The sequence below is a fragment of the Protomyctophum bolini genome (genome assembly GCF_963924005.1).
Source record: "Protomyctophum bolini genome assembly, chromosome: 2".
In the NCBI taxonomy this organism is placed as follows: Eukaryota; Metazoa; Chordata; class Actinopteri; order Myctophiformes; family Myctophidae; genus Protomyctophum; species Protomyctophum bolini.
Window position 1 is genome coordinate 27,893,661 of NC_137863.1, and position 22,472 is coordinate 27,916,132.

The 22,472-nt window shown below is 41.1% G+C and overlaps 1 protein-coding gene across 2 annotated transcripts in view; it reads right to left on the reverse strand.

The window, feature by feature from the left end:
• The window catches only part of celsr2 (cadherin, EGF LAG seven-pass G-type receptor 2), a 69,503-nt gene that overhangs the window by 38,943 nt on the left and 8,088 nt on the right, over positions 1 to 22,472 (reverse strand). For both annotated transcript variants that reach the window (XM_080783420.1, XM_080783419.1), the window contains exon 2: positions 6,485 to 7,195. In XM_080783420.1, the coding sequence (XP_080639546.1) occupies positions 6,485 to 7,195 (711 nt within the window). The remainder of the gene's footprint in view (positions 1 to 6,484; positions 7,196 to 22,472) is intronic.

Consider the following 22,472-nt stretch of genomic DNA (forward strand, 5'->3'; position numbering starts at 1 on the left):
CCCTATGTCAATGGGGAATACACAGGTTATTATCATTGTAGGGCCATTGCCCATTCATTCAGATGAAATCCCAAGGATGCTGCAGATGAGACTGGCAGTAAACAGCCTGAACCGTAACTTATAAAACTGGAAATGTATCAATTTGATTTGCAACTATAAATTAGATTTCAACGGCAGTGATTAAAAGGCTGCATTACGCTACAAACCAACAACATGCAGCTTCTAATCAGCCACTGTACTCCAGCAAACCAATCTGTTCCAATGTTGAGTGTTCACAAGCAATAACTTCCAGTAAGTCAGAAAACAAACAAGCTTGCAGTTTTCTGGTTAATAATTGAGCCACTTCATGCTCTCAGCAACAAGCTTATTGTCTCTTTAAGCAATGGTACTACAGGTGAATAAGCACAAAACTATTCATGTCCTATCAATCAGAATGACAGCAACAGATGAATATACACAAAAGGTTTTTTGTATTGTTAGTTTTAGTGCCCCTCATTCATTTACACAAATTATGTATTATCTCATACATGTGCACTCATTTGAATATTATGTAAAACATAATAATGGCTTAGTAGATGAGGTCAGAACATTATGGTTTTTTTTATGTGATCGGTAACTTATTGTTTGGAAATCTACGGAAGCTCTCTTAAATTATGTAAAAAAAACAAAAAAACTAAAAACAAAACAACAATAATAATAATAATAAAACTGAAAGAGTGGTTAAACATTGATTTACCATGTAGGGTTGTTGCTTTTAAGATGCAAGAATGGATGGCTTTCATGAATGTGTAATGCGTCACTAAAATAAAATGCTCCAATTCAAATGACCTGTGGTTTCTACTCTGGAATATACATAGTAAACCGTATTGCATAAAAGCAGTATTTCTAGTTTTGAAATAATGCATAGAAACTAACAGAAGTTAAGTATCTGGTCTGCTCCCTGTTGACACCCTAACCCATTTTAGGCGGGAACCCCTTTTAGTGTTAGCATTACGTTATGATTTAGCTATTTAAAAATAGCAGATCTACAAGCTTGTAGGTCTGCTATTTTTGAAAAATCGAAGAACGACTGACATAGAAACATAGCTTTTTCAGAAAACTGTCATTTTCAAACAGACATTTTTAGAATCTGATCTCAGGTCAGAATGGGCTAACAAAGCACTGTTGTCTCGACTGTAAACTGTGAGAAGCAGTGTGTGTTTTTCTCAGTTGGATATTCCTCTGGGAGAGCCCCTCCTGCCACAGGTGCATGGCTGTGGAACAGCAGCTCTCTGGGTTGCTAGGTGAGCAGCACCGCACGGTGGGGAGGAGCGCATGTCAGCTTATAGTCACAACTCCACTGAACGGCCCATCAATTATTTAAGCAGCATTTCCTCTGCTCTACTTGCAGCCCTTCCGAGTCTGTCCCAAACGCTACACACTGTTTATTGTCAGCATTAATCATTAAGGCTATACAAATGTACAGGGATGGATCTTCAAGAGATCACATTGGTTTGGACCAGCATGACCTCTGTGGTTCCTTAAGGTCATCTGTATTGATTTACTTAACAGGATTCTCCAAATATTGTGCCATTGAATCAAGAATGTTGCTCCCACAAACTGCATAATTGATGAGGGACTGATTGAGAATTTTAATTGCTAAATTATGGAATTATTAATTTAAATAATAGGGACATGATTGCTGGATAAAGGAAAATATAAAGCTCTACTGCAGGCAGGGGAACATATTTCAGTATTAACAACATATAAATGCCACTGTGAATCTATAGACCAAGCCATTACCATTAACTGATTAGCTGCACCTGGCCTACAGGGCACTTAGTGCCCTGTAGGCCAGGTGTAGCTAATCAGTTAATGGTACACCTCAGTAATGGTCGCGCAAAGGAATCCACTGTGGATTTGTCTATGTTGACAAAATAATCCCTGTCACATTGAAATTAGAGTTGTTCCAATAACCGATACCAGTAAATGCTGGTATGGGTATCGGCGAATATGCCAATCTATGCCAATATTTTACAGTAATAATTTGAATACTTCAGTTGTTGTTGCACGACTGTTTTATAATCATACTATACTATTTACATGATTCATTTTACTAACTTGGAGCTGCGTTTAAACTAGTATTTATGGAAAACATCAGAGTTACAGGCCTGTAAGGGTCCATTTGGAACCCCCATCGGCACCTGGTACTCGGTATCGACCGATACACAAGTTGTAGGTATCGGTATCGGGATTGTATTGGTAAATGTCTAAGTGAAGATGTAATTAAGCCTAAAGATTATTACCAATGATTGGTATGACTGTTGTCTATTACACTGTGTACAGTTTACCCCACAGTGGACTAGGAGAAGCACATGTTTCTGGGCTGCTAAGTAACAGAAAAGCATCATCTTCTCTGCACAGTGTAGTGGCAGAACCCCTGAGGGCAATGTGACAACACTGAGCTCTGGGAACCTGAGAGTAGACTGGGTTCGCACTCGCACTATAACAGACAGGGCTTTTCCTACTATAACACCAGCACCTTTTCTGTTAGTGAAATGTGAGGACACATGTACATTCGCGCCGCGTTATGGGCTTGTAGATCTGCTATTTTCACAATTGTATTTATGTAATACTTTTGAGAAATGTTGGAATTGTATTTAATTGATGAAAAGTTTAGATTTTTTAAATTGAAACTATCTTTTGAAATAATTGAAATGCTTAAATATATGAAGGAAGAGAGACACAAACGCCCACACGCATGCACGTACGTACGCACACACACGCGCACGCACACGCACACACACACACACACACACACACACACACACACACACACACAGACACACACACACACACACACACACACACACACACGTGATAGATGAGGGGGTTAAATTAAAGGTCAACATTCAAATTGAACATTTTCAACATGCATTGCTCACAACATATCACGATGCAAGATGTTGTTAGTTTGTCGATCAACTATTACCGTACATACATATATAATTTGGGCTTGAGTGGTTAAAGTATCACTCTGCCAGTGTTAAGCTTACAGTATGTTTAGTTCAGTTTTTCTAAAGGTGTGGTGCACACTGACTGCACACTGCCATTCCATAATGTGATATACATTCCTAGAGTAAGCTAGAAGTGCATTAATGAATATTTTTCACTTAATAATACATAACCAGAGGCCATTGAGAAATTGGCGGTACGTTGATGAAATATTTCTACGGGCATATGCAATATGATAACAGTCACAGTCAGAATAATTTAATCTACCAGCCTTGGATATGTAGAGAAAAACAGCTACAGTGTAAGACCAAAATGTAGGTTAGCGAAAGGGTTATTCAGTCTGGGTCGTCTGTCTATCTGCATACTGACTCAGACATGCTAGATCATTCACTATATCCTTATGAACATTGCTCCTTCTCTGATTTTCCATGCTTTTCTACCCAACCCAACCGCCATCTGGCAACGCCTACGGGCCAACAGTTCTGCCTCACGTACATGCGCACGCACGCACGCACGCACGCACGCACGCAGGCACGCAGGCACGCAGGCACACACACACACACACACACACACACACACACACACACACACACACACACACACACACACACACACACACACACACACTACACAACACAACACAACATCCTATGCGCATATGATCACAGCTATTCAGCACTTACTTACCTACCCTCCCACATGGAGTGAGCAATTTAACATACGCAGTCACACACGCCCACGTACAAGCATGCGCACCGCATGCACGCATAGTCGCATACACACACACACACACACACACACACACACACACCGAGTAATTGAGTCCAACATACTTAGGCACTGAGCACAGTAGGGAGAACGGTGAATTCAACGCTCACTGAGGCAGAACAGTGGGAGATGTAGATTACAGAGGAAAATCCATCAAATAAAAGCAGTCGTTTTCAACCTGACTGAATGACCTTGTTCGAACAAATAGAAAGAAGCAGACAGGATTATTGCGAGACATCGACGAAATTGATTCTGTTTTTTTGGTAATCACAGCACGTTGAAAATAAGTTCCAATCTAATGGATGTTCATTAAGATAATTATTCTGTATTGGCGTGGCGTCAAGACCATTTTGGACAAAATCTACATAAATCTGCTTCTTCTTTGAAACATTAGGCCTAAAAAATGAATTCTGATCAAATTTTGCTGAAGTAGGATTTATGGTTTGTGGTTTTATAAACACAACATTCGCAGTTGGCTCCTCTTCTCTGACTCAAGGACACCAGTAGTGTAAGTGTACTCCTACTGCCACTAGGTTGATGGCCAGAAACATTCAGATTCAGAACTAGAAAAATTGCAAAGTGTTTTCGCTGCCCCATTATACAGCGGCAGGGCTTAAGTGGTTAACACCGAGTACACAGTGAAGTTACAATCGCACTAGGGCTCCATTTTTGCAACGCAACACTCTTCCATGGGCTATAGACCGTAAGGCTATGAAGCAATCTAGCACTAACGGGCAACGGATAAGGGATCTATTAAAGGCAATGGTACGTGGACTGGTGATTGGTTACAAACTGGTGATTGGCCCAAACCACACCTATGCATAATATAACGGGTAACGGAGGTGTTTAAGGGATTTAGACAGGTAACCAAAATACCAACTTTAGTGGGGGAACACCCTTTCCCCACTCCTAAATCCCAAAATAGTGGCTTTAGAAAGATGAGACAAAAATGGAGCTCATGTCTACATATTATAAAGTAGCGGTGTACTGCTACTTTACAAGATCACATTTAGACTAATCACAACACTAGATGTAATAAAACCACTACACAGCTTCAAAGAAGACTAAGAAAGAAGGAATACAATCTGTGTTTGACCTACATAACCCCTCAACAAAGAGCGGGGAAAATATGCTGATATTCATACATATTAACATAACGGAATATAAATTCCCTCCTCCATAACTAGAGTGAAAGTAGACAATCTTCAATACCTTGAGGTGCATAATAGTATGTAGACAAAAAGTCACACGTATACCCAGTTAAAGCACTCTCAGTTAACAAAAGTGTGTGTACACAGTTGTAACTCAGCAATACATCAAAGTGCCTTGTTATTTTCTAAATATGGAGCCTCAGAACATTCTCCAGCAGCATCAACCTTTACTCCTTTTATCTGTTGTTCTTTTGTACTTTTTTATCCACAGCAATTTTGCTTTTACTAGTGCATGCGTGCGTACGTGCGTTTCATGCTTTGGGGGTGGATACAGGAGACACTCTCCATCTGTAGCCATCCATAATTAATAATTTCCTTATTGCTGTCAGAAATTCTCCTCTGCACAGATAAATTGCTATTGGTTTTGTCGCATCCACGTCTAGCACACAATACAAAAACACTGCTCCCTCTGCAGGGGTCTGACATTCATTTTAGTAAAGATTGCTGGAAGGAACGAGCGCACCGCTACAGTACATTATCATGCTGCAATGACAAATCAGCCCTCTGCTCTGAGACACTCTTAGAGGTCTGATCATATCAGCTGTTTTCTAGGGAGGTTGGGTAAATATATGTATGTATGCGTGCAGAAAGATTACCAAATAATAACTTGACAGGTGCAAATAGATATCTTGGAGCTTTCAGGTGCAATGGTAACCACGAGAAAATAGGCAATAGGCAATTTGTTTAAAAATAAAGATACATTTTAAACATTGTCGACTTTACTCATCTAGCAGTAAATAATACTAAGGGGCAGCAGTGCCCATTTAAACGTTTTCCACCCTAAAAAATATATATATATATTAGTTGTTATATATTGTGCTATCCCGGCGAGAAGCCTTGTATCTCCACATTTAAAAAAATGTATGCATACAAGAGTGTCACATAAAAGTAGTGACAATAGCAGATCTAGAAGATGTTAACGGCCAGAGGTCTAAGTGAATGAAGGGGTCAGTAACACATGTTTTTCATGGTACTAATAACCAATCTAGGCGACGCATGTAGGAAACATTTAGAGGTGTGTTTGTGTTTAACTCCGATATGGCTGACTGGAACCAGGATTATAAAATCAATAGTCTTGACTAGAATGGCGGCGAGCACAGCCGCTAACAAACCTACACCTACCGCTCTGGAAGCCAATCATGCCACGTGCCATTATGAAGGCCCCATATTGTTCCCACCCAGAGTTTCTGTCCACTGTCTCTCTAGTTGAGCAAAGTGTTTACTGTCTACAAAATCAATAACTCATCACTCCGCATCTGTCTGCACTCTGCACAGTGCACAACTGGGGTCATCCTTGTGTCAAATGCTTTCCAGTCTGTAAATAGACACATTCAATAAACAAGTGAGAGGTGACAGTGAGTGGAGCAGATGTAGGCGGTCAAGATCCCATAGGGCTGTGGTCAAGGAAGGTAAACCAACCTCTGAGCAGGAGTACAGCTTATTGTGTTCAACCAGTTAACAATTATGTTAATTATGCCAGTTAAGGCATAAAACCAATTGAGTGTTCTCACCTGTGTAGTCATCGAAGCACTCGCATGTGTAGCCTCCCTCTCTGCTGCGGCACACGCCGTGAGCTCCACAGGGTTTAGAGTAGCACAGGTCGATCTCCGTCTCACAGTAGTCCCCCGTGAAGCCGGTGGGGCAGCGGCATCGCAGTCCGGCGATCGGGTGGATGGGTCGGAACAGAATGGTGTCGGACGAAACGAATGGCGCCAGGCTGTCGAACTTCAGCACCGACACACACTTCATGTAATTCTCACAGGGCTCGCGCAGGCAGATGTTGTCGTCGAAGGGCAGCACCTGCTGGGAGGAGATGCGTGCCAGCAGGCTGCGGTTCAAATAGAGCCTCTCCTGAAGCTCCTCGGAGCCAAAGAACTCTGCCTCCGCAGCACCGCCTTCGACCTCTCTCCCGGCCCGCTCGCCCCCTCGGTTAACGCCTCCAGGCCGGTGGGCGTCTCCGGCGGTGGGCACGGCCACAGACAGGCTGACGTTGAGGATGCGCGCGCTGACGTCGGTATCGTCTTGGACGTTGAACACAACCACGTCCTCACGGTCGGCAGAGAGGACGCAGGCTACCCCGTCCAGGAACTGGGCGAGCAGCAGGGACAGGAAGTGCTCCTGGGAGGTGTTGGCGAGCCGCAGCGTTATGCTGTTGGACAGCATTTCATCTGTGATGATCGTCACCTGGAGGAGACACTGGGCCGACACTGAATGGACTCCATCTGAAATGGAAGAAAGGAAGGAACAGGAAATGTCAAATGGATACTTTTCAGCCGATGAACTTTTATCTTTAACAAAGAAAACCTTGGACGATTCTAGCACCTATATCAAAGAAATCCTCCATTAACATTGAACAACGTATCTATGAATCTTTGATATGAGAAAAGCTTAGAAATCCCATCTTTCCTCAGAGCTCATTTATACTTGAGACAAATGAACATCAAGGTCACTGATTCTCTGCACTAGCTTACTGTTTTGCTACTGTAGGAGACATCAATGGCTTCCACTGTATCACCACACTTTATGCATCCCTATATGTAAAACACTGGGTCAAATTTGAGATTTAAATTCAGAGCGTGCAATTTCAGTCAGACAACTGAATGAATTTAGAATAAATATTTAATGAGCATAATTGAGCACAGATATATGAAGCATAGATTGGCGTCAGGGCTCTGTCCCCATTCATTCCCTGTAACATTAACATTTTAGTTGAGTTATAAGCCAAGTAGAATTACAGGGATTGAATAAGACCCTATGCAGGGGGATCTAGAAACAGAGCCTACAGGTGGATGCTGGGGAGGCGGTGGGATTTCATGAGCAGCAGGTTAGCAGCAAGCGAGGCAAGGAGACAGCAGCAGCAGCAGCGACGCACGTCAGCACAGCAGGAGAGAAGCCAGCAATGAGCAGGTAGGCAAATACGTTTAAATAGCCGCTCTGATCAGGTAAAGAGTGCATGAGACTAGTCACCAGATCAGGGAGGCGCGTTCACGAGTTGTCTGCCTGAACTAGCTGCGCAGGCTTCGCATCATGTAATGGAGTGTCAAAAAAGGGACATAGACCTATGAATTTTGGTTGCAGAGTATAATAGTGTTTATTAACGTCAACCTGGTAAAAGGCAATAACAGCAAGACACCCTGATATTTCAATAGATTTTCTAACATTCCAGTACAACATTGTACTGTAAGCAACAGCTTACAGTACTGAACAACAGGTTACTGCACGCACGCACACGCACGCACGCACGCACACACACACACACACACACACACACACACACACACACACACACACACACACACACACACACACACACACACACACACACACACACACACACACACACACACACACACACACACACACACACACACACACACACACACACACACACACACACACACACACACACACACACACACACACACACACACAGTGAAAGAAAGATCATATGCTCATCCAATGCGAAGTACACAGAAGTTACACAAAACTGAACCTCCAGCTGGTCCTAACTATTTGCAATGTTGCACAATATCAAACAGGAACTTTCACTCAAATGACAACGTATGAACGTATGGTCCGTCATGTGCAAGCAGCAATAGAAAGCAATGTATATTAAACACAATGATCGGAAAATACCATGCATGAATAAACACACATGGTGCTTTGAGTCTATTGGAACCAAGAAATGTATGATATTTTAGAGCTCAGGTGCACTATTAATGAACGGTCATTATAGTCTGATTAATGTGCAAAACGGTGGACAAAACATGCAGATTTGTTTTAATTTTAGGTTAAGTGCGAACTCTAAGGTGTGGCAATTGCCATCCTCTGAGACCCCTAATCACACCCTTGTGCAAAACCAGTTTTAAAACAGCTACACAAAATACTGTTTACTCAATGTCAAACACGTCGGTTTGCACATAAAACCCAAAACAATGGGATGTTTTTTTCCCCCAAGTATGTTGTTACAAGCCAAGACGGCCAACTACCAAATGCCAAGATTGAGACAGAGCACAATACGCTACATTGCGAGTTTCCAAACAGTAATTTCACGCCCTTCACAGACATTCTTGCCTTATCCGGAAATCCCAGGAAGTGAAGTGAAATTATGTTTACTCACTAAATACACAATTGCCCTGCTTTGTTTAATTGTCTATTTTGATTTGATACATTTCTATTATTATAAATTTTACAGTTTAGGATTATATATTATTACAGTATATCTACCAACATCATCATTGCCTTGATGACAAAGCATATCTCAGCCATCAGTTATACAATGCCCACAATTTCATGGAGTAATGACTTTGTTAAGCAGATATTCTGTCCTGCTCTCTGCATTATAAATCAAGGCAGTACAACGAAAAACTGCTTATCAGCAAGTATCAGCCAAGTCTTTTTCCTGGAGCACTCAGGCAATTGCTTACTGAAGAATAAAATTATAATGAAGACCTGAATCCCAGACTGCCTCATCTAAATAAAAACTAACAGAAAGAAAAGTTTTGTTTGTAGCTAACAAACACAAATCATTGTTAGAAACAACTTACAGACTGCTCCAGTCAAGATGCCACGATAGACCTGTTTCACTCAGGTCATATTCGCTTTCCGTCCAGTGGAGCGTAATAATATTTGTTCCAAACTTGCAATTATAATAAATATTTGAAAAGGAAATTGGAGTTCAACACAAATTGACCTTACTTCCTTCATTTCAAGGCATACCTTTCTTTGCCACATTTGAAAAACCACTAGCCTACAAATTGAGCCTGTTTCAGAGTCACCTTGGCGTTTACAAGTTTACAAGGGTCCAGGCAATGACCCTCAGGGTTTGTTGAGGTGGTTCTAAAATTTAGAATCTAAATGGACCTTTACAGATCTGTGACTCTGAGAGTTATGGGGGTCCTGGTCCTGGAAATGTAAAAGTTTGAGAACCACTGCTCTAGTGTCCAAAAACAAATCTTAAGATGCCAAAGATTTTTCCATGACACATTTGGCAAAGCTAGTGTGTAATGAGTGAGGTCAAAGAGTGACAGTCTGTTTGTTGCCTATTACACTGATGACCTGCAGGCTTTTGCTTGCTGTGGAAGCCAGAAGGGCAAACACAAAACGCATATAATCAAATCAAACCTGTCACGAAAACAAGCCTCAACCTCCACCCCCCCCCCCCCCCCCCCCGCCCACCCCACCAAAGATAATCAATAGGACGCTTTGTTTGGGGGATTCTGGAAGCCGGCCAGGGAACAGAACCCGTAAACCCTGGTGTAACACAGAACCCACACAAACAAACAGCATTGCCCAAAGTTACCGGATCTCTGTCTGGCACTGGGCAAGTTTAAACGCTTAGTGCCAAAGGGGGAAAGGAGAGCGATAGAGCAAGAAGAGCAGAGCGGACCCATGTCTGACACAGCTTTAATCCTGCTGCTCTCAGTCAAGCCACTCCAGAACCAGAGCGCTACAGGGCCTAAGCAGATGAAACAGGGCAATCAAAGGACAGACTGAGGGAGTCACTTCACTCACTCACACATGAATGCAAACAAACAATCAAACAGAGAGATGTGTGTGTTCGTGCTCACACACACACACGCTCGCATGCACGCAAGCACGCACGCAAACACAAACACACACATACAGTACACACACACACACACACACACACACCTGTGTATACGAAAATAACTTTATAATCCTATACTTGAGCTACGTTACAGCTGTGAATGATTGTTTAAATATTTCATAGTTGTAAAATAAAAATCACACCCGTGTGAAGTAAGTGGTGCAACTCCGTGTGGGGGTCCCCACAGGAACGCACCCAGGGTGCCGGCCCGATTCCCTGCATCCGAAACGGTTGAGAAATGACAGAGTTACAACCATGCTGTTTTCGTGCTCACACATACCCAGCCAGCCATGCAGGGACCCACACACATACTCACTTAAGGAAGTGGTTTGCACCACTTAAAAAATAGTTATTTACAATAATTATAATGTATGCATTTAGTAGACTTTTAGGCCATCACCAGTGTTTTGTAATGGATGCAGGCAGCAGCCAGAAGCAAGTGGGGGGGATGCAAAAAGGGGAGACGTGTACATTTTGGGAGGTTGAAGACCAGGCATGCTGGATCATTTGGAAATGTTTTGTTTCATTTATTCTAAGCTGCGTATACTGGCCCATCTAGTATTCATTTAAATCGTCAATGTTAAATGCTAAATCAGAAATATTGTAGAAGATTTCAATAAAAATAAATCCAATAAGCAACTATAAAATCCATATTGAGATTAAAAATAGTGGAAATAGTAATACTGACATTAATTACGCAGTATGCTATGCTAAACCAAGGATAGCTCCGAGGGCAATTAAATCTGTCCTTGTCCAATTATTGGTCTGACATATCCTAATCAAATTAAATGTCACATGTCAAGCTGAGTTTCATGGGAGACAGTCAGTTACAGCGCCTACACTGTACAGTATACACTGTAGAACACTGTAGGCCCTACAGAGTACAGACCATTGAGACCAATGAGCAAAACTAAAGCAGGTCTTTTGCAACCTTAAAGTCTTCACATAAATTACCCCATTTATTTTGGCCAAAATAAAAACATATATATTATAATCTTTTCATTCTAAATTGATGCAGTTGAATAATTACACCCCTACCTCACATGCAACACAGGTGAACTGATGAAGCATTTCTTAAAGTCACACAAAGCAACAAAATATTTATGCCCAATTAATATTCTGAGACTTCCCTTTGTTCATGCAAATCACATGACCATAGATTCTCCGGCGGCAGTAGTAGCGAAAACACCGCCCACGGAACATGCAACTTTGTTAAAGGTTAGGATCAATGTATGAAGACAGACATTGCCTTAGTCCTCCGCTAATTCACATTCTTTCATCCTAGCATTGGGCTGGGCTTAATGTGAGATGGTGCTGGGAAATTGTGTGCGAGGAGAATCTCCTCTAAAAAGAAAACCGGGCTATCCTTCAAACAGTTGTCCTTCCATGGGGAAGGAGCCTCTGCCTAATAGATAGTGTATGGGAATTGATGGGCAAATAGAAAGAGTAAAGGAAGGATGGTTATTTGGTTACAAGACAACATGCCAGCAATGGAGTGTGACACTCCTTTAACCCATTCTGACCGGGCACCCATTTTGGTGTTAGCATCATGTTATGCTTTACCTATTGAAAAATAGCAGATCTACAAGCTCATATCGCGCCACCGAGTGGCGCGATACGAGCTTGTAGGTCTGCTATTTTTGAAAAATTCGAAGAACGACTGACATTTTTAGAATCTGATCTCAGGTCAGAATGGGTTCATCAGACCAGTGTGTGTCCAGTGGAAACCTCGTATGAATCTGATCTCAGGTCAGAATGGGTTAAGCCGGGTTGTTTGACCCATTCTGGGCCTCCGGCTGCCAAAAACGCTCTGTAGCTAACAAGTAGAGCCAGGAAAGGATTAAACTCACACTGAGACTGTGAAGGTGCCAGGACAGAATTGTGTGTGAGGACCGTAGGTGAGCCAGGCATGGCAGGCATCATTGGCAGAGCAGCCACATGAGAACAAATACATACATAGAGAAGATACCTCTATACCTTCATTTTGGGGCCCAGAAATCAGAAAATAGGAGAATATTAAAGATAAGCATTTAGGAATTATGTTGAAGTTAAAGGAAAGCAGATGTTGCCTCAGGAAATTATTGAATGATTTAAATTTGTACTTAATTTGTCCTTTTTCCGCAGCTGAAATCATCTTCAGCTGAATAGGAAACATATTCTGACATTTATCTGACAAATAATCACTGGTCTGTCAAATAATGTTTGTCATCCTAGAACATAGAGCACACAAATATAATGTATGTATAGGAATAAATATTTTGCTGTGTACTTCCCTTTCTTAATACAAAATATTAGCCAGAAGGTTACGAGACTTAATATTGATGAAATCCAGTTCCAACCATCAAGCGTTTATAAATTATGAATGGCATGTCGTAAAATCCTACAAAAAATGGGAATGATTCAGTGTAAAGATCTAACAGGGAGTGACATGAATATTCTGTATGTAAATGCTGAAGGTGACGAAGGAAGAAAAGACATTGGCGTGTGACATTACGCTTCTGTATGTTCTATATACTGTATGTTCATGGTGAATGTGACAAAGGACGAAAACTCATGGTGTTGCATGAAGTTTCTGTATGTAAATGTGGAAGGTAATGAAGGGAGAAAGTGAGCAGTTAATCACTGCCAAAGAACACAAGAAAGATAACTGAAACGGGCTGAGGCATGTGAAAGCATTAAATATACAGTAATTATTACGGCCTCATTATGGTCCATATATGGTCCATGGGCCATAATGCTGCCCATCTCTAATTTGAGCCCAGAAAAATGTCAACAAAGTCATGTCGGACACAGAGATAACATGGCTGACAGAGAAAGAAACATCAACAGCCACTCTATCCCTCGGACTGACCTTGCCTGCAGCTGAGAGAGCCGGGAAGGCTGTCCAGCATTATTGTATTGAAGTCTTTCATGCTTTATTCAGAGATTGCATTCATGGAATGTGTGCCTCATTGATTTCTGTACACTGGACAGTCAGTGACAGGACAAACGGGGAAGAAAGATAAGACTGGGTAACGACATGAGACAAAGGTCATTAAAACTAGGACGGTGGCTATATGTGCCACATACATTGTGTCTTCTCTTATATTAAGTCACTTCTTAAAATGTGCTGGTATCCAAAGCTCTTTCAACAGTGTTTTATTTATTTATTATTATTTATTTATTTTACAATTTTTTCAGAGCGACTTGCTGTAAGCGAGGTAAACATATACAAAGACATACATTTTATATGTACTGGGTTAATTCCCTATGAATGCTTTTCATGGTGCTTTTCCATAAATTTAGATATTGTAATTTTGTTTGACTGTCTAAAATAAGTAATTTTCATACTATTCATTCATTTTTTGCACACTATCAGCTTTTCTTTTTTTCAGTTTTATGTAAAGCATTATGTATTTAACATTACTTCAACATGTCTATAAATAATAAATATTATTGCGACCACAGGTCGCAATAATACCGCATTTACTACAAAAAATCACGTGACATCCGATGCCCTAATACAATCCCTGTTATGCCCATATATGGAGATCCCTGATGTCATCAATATTAGGCCCATATATAATAATAATAATAGTAATATGGGAATGTCAATATATGACCATATTGTGTCTCATGATAACCACTGTGGTTGCCGTGACGTGACTCAGACAAGCAAATGAACCAAGTTGGTACAACACATACGTGGAGCTGACTATCATCACCTGTTTCTCCATTATATGAAGATCCATACACTGACCTCATCAAACCTTGAGGATAGCCATACATGGAGAAGACTGGAATCACTGGATCGTCACCTACACCTGGATCTATATGAAGATCACTACACTGACCTCATGAAACCCTGGATAGCCATACATGGTTTGACATACTAGATCTGCATATATGGAGCAGGCCAGCAACTCTACATCTGACCTCACTGACACCAGGCCAAAGCCTGATATGTGGCACTCATACATCATCATACATCATCTCATTCTGGCAAACCACAATTTGTGTCCTCACTTTTGCGTCTTCACTTACACAGACCCGGAAAGCTGGGTATAGGAGGGGCTAGCGCCCCTCAAAAAGGCAATGGGAAACAGCAGCATTTAAATTATATAATCAGTACACCTTGACTATTTAAAAACTAACATGCAGTCCATGACGTATATTCCAAAACATGCGGATGAACTATGAAAATACCATTCATCACCATGGTAGACAGATAAATAATCATCATCAAGCAGGTCTCCTAGCAACCATACATCAGACCCATGATGATGATGACACCACAGATAGAAGATAGAAATATGAACAAGGCATATTCGTTGTGCGATATGGGGCACACAGGAGCTCCATCAAAGGCAGTTGTGCGTTGCATACTTGCATAATGCTGGCACACTTTCTAGTAGGGAACATGGCTTACCAGCAGCCCATGTGTCGGTTCTACACAGGAACACTACAGTATGTGCAGCACGCACTAAGTACCTACTGGATCAAAGGGTAGTGAAGCCAGGGTCCCATTCCTAACATCAGTGGAGAGGTCATAAATTAAATATCACTTCAGAGGGAAATTAAAGGCTGTTGGTCGACTTTGCATTCTTTCTACCTAGCAAGCCGTGCAGAAAAGTTTTGCACTAACTGCTTGCTGCAAGTTCTTTTTTTGATTGAGGTGATAATTCAAAATAAGTATGCTGAACATTTCTTAGCATCAAGGTATTGATATGATTATAAAACGGCAACCGTTGCCTATTAAATCAGAATTGCCTCAACCGTCACGCACTGCCAGGTCAACACATGGAGGTTTACAAAAGAATGGCAAATGGTAAACAAACAATTGTACTAGTGCGACTCCCCTGGCAGACACTGTCGTGTTTACATGCTGCTGACAAACGCTCAAGTGTTGAGTCCACGCAAGGATCCCTCAGACACTCACAGGAACAACACATCTGTCTACTCTACACAATGATCAGAACAAATCACACAGCTCGACCTAGGAGCGCACTCCCATTGGGGATGACAATAAGACAGTGTGATTCAATTAAAGTGAATTTCTGTGCCCTTGGTATAGCATGGTAATTGCATAAATTAATTACTGGGATTGTGCTTGCCCTTAGATGACCCTGCCTAATATATTACACTTTGGGGTTGTGCTTTCTGTAGCGTTGGTGTAGCAAAGTCAGAGAATAGCTTTGTTCTGCCATCACCTTGACGGGATTACTGCCTCTTGCGCAGTTCCTATTCATTACAGCATTCAAGTAAACCACACTGTGGTCTGAGACACATCAACACTGGAACCTTTGATGATAGGTAAGCTGCAGTCCATAAAGCAGGACAACACTCCCAGAACAGTTCTGTTCCCTAAATTAGACAAGACATTGGTGTGACACAGGATATTTTGTTTAAACATGTACATGTTTAAACAAGTTATCTTGTATACCTGTATATACATACCACAAATGTGACAAAATTGTATGCAACATATTTACTGTATGTGCATACGTACCTCCAGTGTATACAGTACACTACGCACGCGCGCACGCACACACACACACACACACACACACACACACACACACACACACACACACACACACACACACACACACACACACACACACACACACACACACACACACACACACACACACATGTTATGTTCACAACTTATGACAGACACACAGCATCTGTCTATCCATTTAACATCACAGAGGGCATCAAAATGTTTGGCAGCAGAAATCAATCAAATATTATTTTCTGCAGCACACAGGCCAGCACACAGGCCATTACTAACTCTCAGAGTTATTATGGGGGTCTTTGAATTTGCAACTAGGAGTTCTGTTCTACCTGCGTCTGTGTGTTGCAGAACACCACACCCCGCTTACTGGGCTGCAACTCAATGAGCACTCCATCAAAAGAAGTAGGAGTCGTCTACAGAAGTTAATGAGGGTCGATTTGGGTTAAAGCATGAAAGAGCAGAACTTTAGCCTACGCTGGATGTATTTTCCCCCCTTTTTCATCAAGGCTGTAAGCTGTAATGATCAGGGATCGTGAGAAAAAAACACTATTTACTAGATGATGCTTATCAGAGTTCTCGTTCATTAAATCAGTCATGTGTGCCCTGTTTGGTGTTCTTTTAATAAAAAAAAATATTTTTGAATTCCCGATGATCAAAAGGAAAAGCGGCCCTTGAGAACATGAGTCATTGGGGAATGCATTGCAGTGCTTGAATTAACTAAGGATGAAACATGAAACAGGCTGAACGCACTGTAGTCTGAATGGGGAGGAGAATGATGCTAAAGTTGGAGGTTATGTGTTGAGGAAACGAATAAGCTTCATAGAAGAACCCCCACCCCCTCTCTCCCTTTCATTCCTCTCCCTGCCAACTCCCCCCTTCTTGACCCCCCACAGAACAAGCAACGGTTAAAGCTGATGGCCCCTCCTCCTACATAAAATACTACCAATGCCCCCTGCCAGGTGTCCACCTCCTTACAATGGCTCTCATCACCATATCACCGTCTGTAGTGCAATGTTTTTGATCTAACCTGGGTATAATCTGATCGCCTAATGGCCTGAAGCTACAACATAGGATGCTCACTCACAACGTGCCATGGAGCAACATGTTGAGAGCTTGTAGATTGGCTATTTTTGTCCGTTAAACAAAGATGAGCAGATTGAGGCTGATTCCAGATTTGGGTTTAGATAATGCAACTGGTGTCAAGGGGTTAACATGATAGTTAAGTCCCATTGTTGGAATATAGCTGCACTATGAGACTAAGAACAAATTAATATAAGCAGATAATATATCACAGCAAAGCCCACTTACAGATTTCACTCTCTGATAAAAAGGTGCGAATAGAGAGCTTCAAACTCCTACGCAGCAGATTTGCTGTTATCCATATCTGAGCAATATTAGTGCCATTTAGATCAAGATAAAGTGCTTTGAGCATCATAATGTTCCATTATCATATCTGTAGTGGAGTTCTGTGTTTGTGCGGCCTCTTCATTTTTGTCCCCCAATCATTAAAAGGAATAAAGTGGAATAAATATTCATAGACAGAATAGATAGAAAAATAATACAGGCATACTTTGTTGCACCCCTATCAAACTTTATTAATACTAAAGTGTGCAAAAAAAACTAGATTCCATTGTGATATTCTGTATTTTAATCCAGTAAAGGAAATGTGTCAGTAGTTCAATGTCAAACCATTAATTCAGAAGATTTATAGAGCAGATCCACAAGCCAGTTTCACCACTCAGAAGCGTACAGCTGACAATCGTGGAAGAAAATGTATTTGTACTATTTTGTGGCCACTGGCCAGTGTTGTAGTATACAACATGCTGTGTACTTGTACAATGTAGTTGTACGTGAATATACAATGTACTTATATGTATTGTGCACTGCCTGAACTGTAACATACTTTAGAGCTGTGTTAGAGCACGCTGAAGGCCGCGTGCTGCAGGCAGTGATTGTGATGTCTAGTCAGTGACGTCATTAGGACATGAAGTATCCAAGCTATATACAGTATGTTGCTGTATGTGTAATAAACTTTGTGAACGTTTTAATGTGACCAGCCTCGTGTCATGTTAATATCTTCTCCCGGGCCGGCCTGTCTGTCTGTCCGCCGCCGAACCATGGAAATGTTCAACCGGGTCGTCACACACCAGAACCAGATGAGGGTCCAGTACTTAGTATATAATCACAACAGCCAGTATAGCTTAAAACAGACACCAATCCTCAGTCAAACGATAACTTTTCTATCTAGCCATAAGAACACGGCATTCCAGAGATTCTTTGGTTAACATGGAGGGGCTTCGAGCCAAATAGAAGGATCTGCGCATTCAAATCATACATTTACATATCAAAGGAAAACTGCTGTCAGCGCAATAGTAAAGAGTCATTAGCATGCAGAGAAGTGACCAAGCATCAGATTGTTATTCAACCATACCAATACTCATTTGGTATAGAAAACATACTGAGCATGTCATTTCTTGTTTTAGTACCTATGTCGGCCTATGACGTAATTTCGGTAAAACGTACTTTTTCAAATTGTTTTTCGTTTGTTTTTTTAAGTATGTTGACTCAATTAATTTTACATAATGGCAGTAATATTTTGGAGCAATAACAATCCATGCCCAGCACCAGATAACAGCTCTTATTCATGTTACCACAATGACTTACTGTTCGCTGCAGACTCTGAGGTTTGTTCATTTTTAATGTAGATATATTTGAGTTCAGCATTCGATTAACGCCTGGGAAACTGTTGGCATTAAGGACTTTGCTCTTGCAAGCTTCATTCTTCTTATCCCTAGCCGCCCTCTCGCGTAGTGTTCCCTAGGGGTCAATTATTGGTCCAATTATTTTCTATTTATATACTTATGATGACAACACCCAACTTTATATTCTGCTTACTGTTAATGACAGTCAACTTCTCTCATGTTATGACATGTGACATGTCTCTCTGATATAAAATGCTGGGTGTCACAAAACTTGAAACTAATCTGACCGGTGCTTGGGAAAGAAACTTGGGAACCTGTCCTCCAATGTTAAGCACTCCACCCACAATTTGTATTGACATACAAATCACCCAAATGTAGTACAATCATTCTTTCTCTAATTAAGAATATTGTATAACAGATTTATCTCAGGCGGACCTTGAAAAAGCCATGTAATTCCCTGTATTCTGGGATCAGCCAAGAGGCCATCTCCAGGCCAGTACCATCACTGCAATCAATGCTACACTGGCTAATTGATTTTAAACTTTAAAGCCCTACATGGCCTTGCTCCTACCTATATCATCATAGATATAATTGCACCATATGAGCCTAGGCACTGCCTGTTCCCACAGCCCGCCTCACGGGTAACCAAGCATTATAGAGCCTCACAGCTGTGGAATTCACTACCTGAGAAACTGAGGCTAGCAAACCCCAGCTCAAAATAAAGCACTTCTGAAAATAACTTCTCAAAACGTGCTTTTACAGGGAGGCATTTTTATAGTAAATCTGTTCTATGGTAAATGCTATTCCTCATTTAGCACTTAATTGTTTTTTATTAGGCTACTGTATTATGGGGTCTTATGCTCTATATTTTAATTGATTGTGTGTTGTTTTAATATAATGGTTTGTGTAATTGTGTCTTTTTCTGTAAAGCACTTTGAAACAGCCTTTTGAAAAGTGAAAACAAAATAATAATTATGATTATTATCAAATGTAATCATATGATGCAGTTATGTTTGAATCCCTTAAGAAAAAAATATTGTGGGAAGACAAACATGGGAATTATGTCAAACTTTAGTGTGGGATTATGAATTTAAAATGTCAAAGCCATCTTGATCACTAAATTGCCTCAAGTTGGTTCAGTCGGTGGAAAACTCAGTCAATGTGAAACAAAACAGTGTAAAAGAAAACAGAAACCATCTGTTCAAAGAAGCTAGAACTCACAGGCATCCTATGTGATTAACCATAACCTTTGCAATACATGTAGCCACTTCCTATACACTGAGGTTCACTGTCTCATTGGTCACACGTCTTACCACAATGACTACCATCAAACCAAACCACTGACTGGAGTACAATACAAACCCAGTCTGTACAGTTCATTCACAGGTCACTGTGAATCATCACAACATCACGCTTACAAGGCAGCTGTGTGTTAAAACACAGAACATATGTGTCAGAACATAGAACATATGTGTTGGTCAAGAACATAAACACAATAATGTCTTTACTATTATTCAGGGCTTTATCTAACTATCCTTTTAAATTCTTTGGGGCTCTATCTATTGATTATCTTCTTAAATTCTATCGTTTTTTCGATTAATCAAATAACAGAGAAGCGTGTTTTTTTTACTTAATAAATGAACCACTTAAGAGTTATTTCATACTTCGTCTCACAATGGTGCCATGCACAGTGGTGTCATGCAAAAATTGTGATAATTTATTTGCACTATATTTTATTATTATTTTACTTTTTAAACTTTTCACTTATGCTTACCCTAAATAGGGATAGATTATTAATTGATTATTTAGTAAACTAATGATTATCTTTTTTTAATAATCTGTTAAATTAGTTTTATTAATTATTGCAATTATTACACAGGAAGACAACATGTAATTTGTAGTAAGGGTTTTCATACTCAAGAAATGTTTTACTGCAGTGTAGATTAGTTCACAAAACAAAGCACATCAGCTGATACAATAAACAGGATGGATACTTCATGGCTGACTAATAAGACCACAGTGAAACTCCTTAAGACAGCATCAGGGCAAATGAGTTGTTACAAAGAAAGTGGGGTGTGATCCCAGACAGAGCCCGCTAAATTCCCCCCCCCCCCCCATTGTCTGCTGTGATAGTGGGGACAATACAGGACAACCATGAGATTATTTGCAAACGCCATCAGAGGCCTCAACCCCAGCGATGCACCAATGCTAATACCAAACATGACCCCCCCCCCATCCCCACCACCCAGCAATGATGTCATACCACTCCACCCCCCACCTACCAGCCCCCAAAACTGATCCAGACCTTCAATGCAACCAAGCAAGAAACAAGGCCCACAAAGGGATGTTCTCCTTTTGAGAAACAAGCCGACGGCGTGGAATCAGATAACCTTGTGGAGGTATCCATGTCACAAATCAAAGACCATGGGACAACACTGTCATATCACTTTTTTCGTCACTGTTGGCTAGAAACCTCGTATCTATGTCCAAAACTGTTACTTTTCAGGAAATGGAAAAAATAACAATGGATCCAGTAGTAATTATTTAGTCACACTCACAAGCTGCTACTTAATATTGGTTATACTATGTATAAAACACAGACTTTATCATTATTTCTGCTACATTTGTGTGACACTGTAGTGTGACGAAGTAAGGCATTATATCACAGAATAAACATAAAAACGTTATGCCCAAACAAGAACGACATAAAAAAGAATACAAGGCTGTATTTTCAGCTTTCAACTAAAAAGTCACTGGTGGAAATATGGCCGAGTTAGTATTTATAAACTGCACAGTGAAAGAATGGCCAGGAGGACAGGTCACTGTGACTCCAAGCATTATAGTTTTCCTGGTCCAAAGAAAGACCACATACTTCACCAGAAAGAGGCAGAGGGGGACAGTTGCACTTTAGAACTTTATGTGCTACCCCTCCCCCAATCTTCATTTCACAAAAGGGACCTTACCCCTTGTCCCCACCCACAAGGAATTTCTCAAGCATTGCTGGGTTCACCATGACAACTGGGTGCTTAACAAAGCATTTCTCTAAGCATTCTTCCTTTCACTAGGGAGGGGGGGCATCACTCAAAGGAGAGAGGGGGAGAAAAGAAAGAGGGTGGAGGAGCTTGAAATGATGGGAGGGAACAGCGGAGGTTGCAGGGGTGAGAACCATGGACACAGGAAGATAGGAGAAAAGTAGGAATGGATGACAGGCCAATAAAAAGAGGGGACAGAGAAACAGGATCAAGGTGATAGGTGATGTTAAAGGGAGAAAAAGAGAAAATGTGATACAAACATTCCATGCAAGCCTGCAAGGGTGACTAACGCCATCGTGGGAGGTGAGTAAAGCGCAGAGAATAAAATGCAGGCAGCCGATTACAGATGGCACAAGTCAATCAAAAACACACAACACACACACAAACAGAACATGTGTGTACGCACTACGCAAGCGGCTATGCCACTACAAACCTACGGCTATGCCACTACAAACCTACGGCTATACCACTACAAACGAACCACAAGGGGGTGATTAAGGTGTAGCTATAGCATAAACAACAGGAAGGTGTACTGGAGGTGAGTAATAATAATAGAACAGCGAACAGTCCCGCTGTTGGAGGCCCCACAGCACCAGTTCTCTGCAGCTATCATCCAACAGCTAATATTACACCCAGCTTAGTCATGAAGTCAAA